Source organism: Notothenia rossii (genome assembly GCF_949606895.1).
Source record: "Notothenia rossii genome assembly, chromosome: 8".
NCBI lineage: Eukaryota > Metazoa > Chordata > Actinopteri > Perciformes > Nototheniidae > Notothenia > Notothenia rossii.
Window position 1 is genome coordinate 48,750,422 of NC_136906.1, and position 4,556 is coordinate 48,754,977.

General features: G+C 41.5%; 1 protein-coding gene across 3 annotated transcripts; it reads left to right on the forward strand.

Moving 5' to 3' along the window:
* Positions 1–368: 368 nt before the first annotated feature.
* Positions 369–4,437, forward strand: LOC307016475 (zinc finger MYM-type protein 1-like). Of its 3 annotated transcripts, none has more exons than XM_079645595.1 (4): positions 369–998; positions 1,097–1,198; positions 1,324–1,410; positions 1,656–4,437. In XM_079645595.1, exon 4 carries the CDS (start codon positions 2,305–2,307, stop codon positions 3,907–3,909), a length of 1,605 nt encoding a protein of 534 aa, XP_079501721.1. In that variant the 5' UTR covers positions 369–998; positions 1,097–1,198; positions 1,324–1,410; positions 1,656–2,304; the 3' UTR covers positions 3,910–4,437. The 3 variants fall into 3 exon arrangements, with proteins under 3 accessions (XP_079501721.1, XP_079501720.1, XP_079501719.1); XM_079645593.1 differs by having other exon boundaries at positions 370–998; positions 1,702–4,437; XM_079645594.1 differs by having other exon boundaries at positions 1,097–1,410; positions 1,702–4,437.
* The last annotated feature ends 119 nt before the right edge of the window (positions 4,438–4,556 follow it).

Genomic DNA, 4,556 nt, shown 5'->3' on the forward strand with positions numbered 1-4,556 from the left:
CCCAGAGGGGGGCGCCAAATATTGCAACAAAAAAAAAAATTTTTTTTTTTTTTTTTTTTTTTTGCTTGGCGCAGTTTTGGCGCCCCCCCTCTATATCTGCAACCATTATTCTTACATAAAAAAAAAATTCTAACATAAGGGAAAATGAGCCAAAAATCTAAAACGGTCGGTCGGAGAGCCTCGGCTTTAGGTGTTCACAGTCAGAACATGCTAGAGCGCTGTGCATTGATGGGTATCGGTCAAGTGTTTATCAAATTGAGCGTTGAGGAAAGAAAGACTAACGTTAGAGAACTATGAAGAGGCAAAAGCCATCTGGGGCGCAGTATAAAAACAGAAGAAAAGAAGAAGAAGAGAAACGTGCCATGGTGAAAGGTATGCAATTTTGATTGTATTGTCAACATTAGCGAATGGATCATGTAATCTTGCTAGTTAGCCAAGCCAACGTTAGCTAGCCAGCGTTTGTTATTGCCATTCAGTCGAAACTGTCATAAGGCTATTTTCTTTGTGTCATGAAATAGAAATATTAGTAATAAAAACAATGTTAGTTTTGGTGTAGCGAGCTAGCCAGTGTGGTGGAATGTTAGTTAGTTGGTAACGTTAGCTAACGTTAAGTTTACCTTAGAAAGCACATTGACTATCCGAGTCAAACATTTGCCAAATTCAACCCTGTCATAATGTGCGCTAACGTTAGCTAACTAGCTCAGTGGTTCTCAACTCCAGTCCTGTTGAATGTTTTCGTTCCAACCCAGAACTAACACACCTGATTCAACTGTTCTAATAAGATAGGCATAGCTCTTGATTAGTTGAATCAGACCTGTCAGGCTGTCCTAATGCTTACTAACTAAATAATAGCTACATTTAACAAATGGAAATGATTCAATGTTGATAATACACATTTTGTTATATCATTTTAGATTCACTTTTAAAATATCTGGGACCATCTGCTGCATCAGTTGACAAGGAACCGCCATGCACCTCAGCTGTGCCGGCTTCCTCAGGTGAGTGCAATGTGTCAATAGATGTTCCTGATGATAAATAATTGAATGTGAAATCCAGTCAATATATTTGCTCTTGTGTGTTCTTTCTATATTTATAGACCTAGAACCACATGAAGGAACGTCAGAACAGCAAGCTGCTCATCCTGATGAGATGACCACTGATTCCACCCTGCCACTGACCACTGTGTCTGTTTGTTCTGGTGAGTACAATATGTCAATAGATGTTCCTGATGTGATGATAAATAATTGAATGTAAAAATGACTGTCGTGCCATTTCTAATCCAGCCAATATATTTGCTCTTGTGTGTTCTCTATATATGTATAGGCCCAGAACCACTGCAAGGAACGTCAGAACAGCCTGCTGCATCTCATCCTGATTGCACCACAGATTCCACCCATACACTCTTCTCAGGTGTGTGCCTTATGAATGTAAAGATGTTTAGCTATAAACCTAATTGTCCTCATGCTTTCAAATAATTGCTTTCTGTTTTTATTTACATTTTACACACTGTCCCAACCTTTTTGGAATTGTGGTGTGTGTGTGTGTGTGTGTGTGTGTGTGTGTGTGTGTGTGTGTGTGTGTGTGTGTGTGTGTGTGTGTGTGTGTGTGTGTGTGTGTGTGTGTGTGTGTGTGTGTGTGTGTGTGTGTGTGTGAAGATATTGTGAATATGAGGTGAGAAAATGTGCTTCACATGCCCTCCAGATGCAGCAAAGACAGACGATCCACTACCAACCGATCCTGCTGACTGCCCTTCACATCTCACAGACACAATGAGGACAGAGTTTGTTCGGAGAGGACCATATCAGATAACACCTGATTTCATTTTCCCAAGGAGAGATGATGGGAGAAGTTGCCACCACCAGTACTTCAGCAGGACCTTAGTAAATGGAGAAAGGATCAAAAGAAGTTGGGTGACATATTCAAAAAAGAAGAACAGTCTTTTTTGTTTTTGTTGTCAACTTTTATCTCCAAAACAAATTAATTTAACAAATGCAGGACTGTCGGATTGGAAAAATGCAAGTGCTGCTTTGACCAGCCATGAAAATAGTCCGGAACACCTGAACAATTTGGCGTCATGGAAAGAATTGGCAGTTCGATTAAAACAAGGTACAACAATAGACAAACAAGAGCAGGCCCTCCTTGAGGCAGAGAAGAGTCGGTGGAGAGCAGTGCTGACACGACTGGTTGCTATTGTACAGTCTCTGGCAGGGCGAAATATGGCATTGAGAGGAAAGACAGAAATACTCTCCTTCAAATGGAAACTTTTTGAAAGAGGTTGAGCTTTTGGCGCAGTTTGACCCAGTGATGAAAGACCACATCCACAAGATTAAAAGTCAAACATCCCACCACAGCTACTTGGGCAAAACCATTCAGAATGAGTTGATTGAATGCATCAGTGGAAAGATTCTATCAACAATAGTGCAAGAAATAAAGAAATGCAAGTACTTTTCCCTCATTTTAGATTGCACCCCGGATGTTAGCCACACTGAACAGCTGTCAGTAGTCATCAGAATTGTGACACTGGAAGAAGACCCCCAGATTAAAGAGCACTTCATGGGATTCCTAGTAGCAGAGGAGTCCACTGGTGAAAGTTTGTCCGCCCTGATTTTGAAGAGGCTGGAGGAGTTGCAGATTGCCTTTGATGACTGCAGAGGACAGTCATATGACAACGGCGCAAATATGAGAGGGAAGAACAAGGGAGTACAGGCCAGGCTACTGCAGTTGAACCCAAGAGCTTTGTTTGTGCCTTGTGGGGCACATACACTCAATTTGGTCATTGCTGATGCTGCCAAAAGCTCCAAAGATGCCATATCATTTTTTGGCATTGTGCAGAAGCTATACTGCCTGTTTTCTGCCTCTACACAGAGATGGGCCATCCTCAAGAAACACGTCAACCTTTCACTCAAAATGTGGTCAGAAACCAGATGGGAGAGCAGAGTGAAAGCTGTGGAGCCTCTGCGATATGAAGCCGCAGCTGTGAGAGAGGCACTGCTTGAGGTGAGAAACCAGGCCAAAGACCCAATCATCAGGATTGAAGCCCAGTCTCTGGCAGAAGAAGTGGGGTCATTCCGCTTTTCACTGTGCACAGTGGTCTGGTATGACATGTTAAGTCAAATTCAGCAGGTGAGCAAAGTCCTGCAGTCCCAAACAATGCAAGTGGATGTAGCAGTAAGTCTACTGAAAAAGACTGAAAAAGCTCTCAAATCCTACAGAGCCACAGGCTTTGTGGCTTCACAAACATCAGCCAAGGACATGTGTGAAGACATGAATGTGGATGCAGTCCTTGTGCAAAAGCGGCTGAAGTCAACAAAGAGGCACTTCTCATATGAGTCTCCTGATGAGCCATTGAGGAATGCCTTGCAAAATCTGGAGGTAACGTTCTTTAACGTGGTGGTAGATGCTGCAGTGTCAGCACAAAAGGAGAGGTTTACCACTCTTGAACATGTGCAAGACAAGTTTGGCATTCTGTACAACTTCCCAGACCTGCCACACCAAGAGCTGATGAAGCAAGCAGAGGCACTTGCACACACCTTAAGCCATGGAGGGCAATCTGATTTGGATGGGAAGGAGCTGGCTCAGGAGTTGGAAAATGTACCTGACTTGCCATCAAAGAGCATGACAACTCTTGAGTTGTTGAAATTCATACATACAAAGCAGCTCACCGAAATATATCCCAACTTGTGTATTGCTCTGCGGATCAGTGCAACGCTACCAGTAACAGTAGCTTCAGCCGAGAGGAGTTTTTCCAAATTAAAACTCTTGAAAACATACCTGAGGTCCACCATGGCTCAAGAACGCCTCAGTGGTCTGGCTGTAATCAGTATTAACCATGAGGTTGGTGGTCAGATTTCATATGATGATGTGATTGATGACTTTGCAGCGAGGAAGGCCAGAAGGATTGCACTGTAAATGGAAACCAGTAGGAGCTAATATGTAGGCCAACCTTGTGTGATGATAGGGAGTGGAATGTAAATAGTTCTTGAGACAAAGTGAATTTGTAATTTTTATGTATTTGTTTGTTTATTTAGCATATTATATTTTGATTATTTGACATGTGTAACATATTTTACAATACATAATTTTCTTTTAAAGCAAATGTGCACGTTATTTTATTGTTTGTTATTGTTATTATTATTATTGTTTGTTAGCTAAGTTGTTTGTTTTAATTCTTTAGTGTGCACTTTACATTTCTTCTTAATTTTCTTTGAAAGCAAATTTGCACATTCTTTTATTGTTTGTTATTGATATTATTATTGTTTGTTAGCTAAGTTGTTTATTTGTTTTAATTCTTTAGTGTGCACTTTACATTTATTCTTAGCTCTTGTTCTTGCTTGTAATAAATAAAGCTGCAGTACTTTACTGTATAACTGTTAAGATGTTTTGATATTTTTTTTGGGGGGGGCGCAGTGGTGAAGCTCGCCTAGGGCACCAAATGTGCTAGGTCCGGCCCTGTGTGTGTGTGTGTGTGTGTGTGTGTGTGTGTGTGTGTGTGTGTGTGTGTGTGTGTGTGTGTGTGTGTGTGTGTGTGTGTGTGTGTGTGTGTGTGTGTGTGTGTG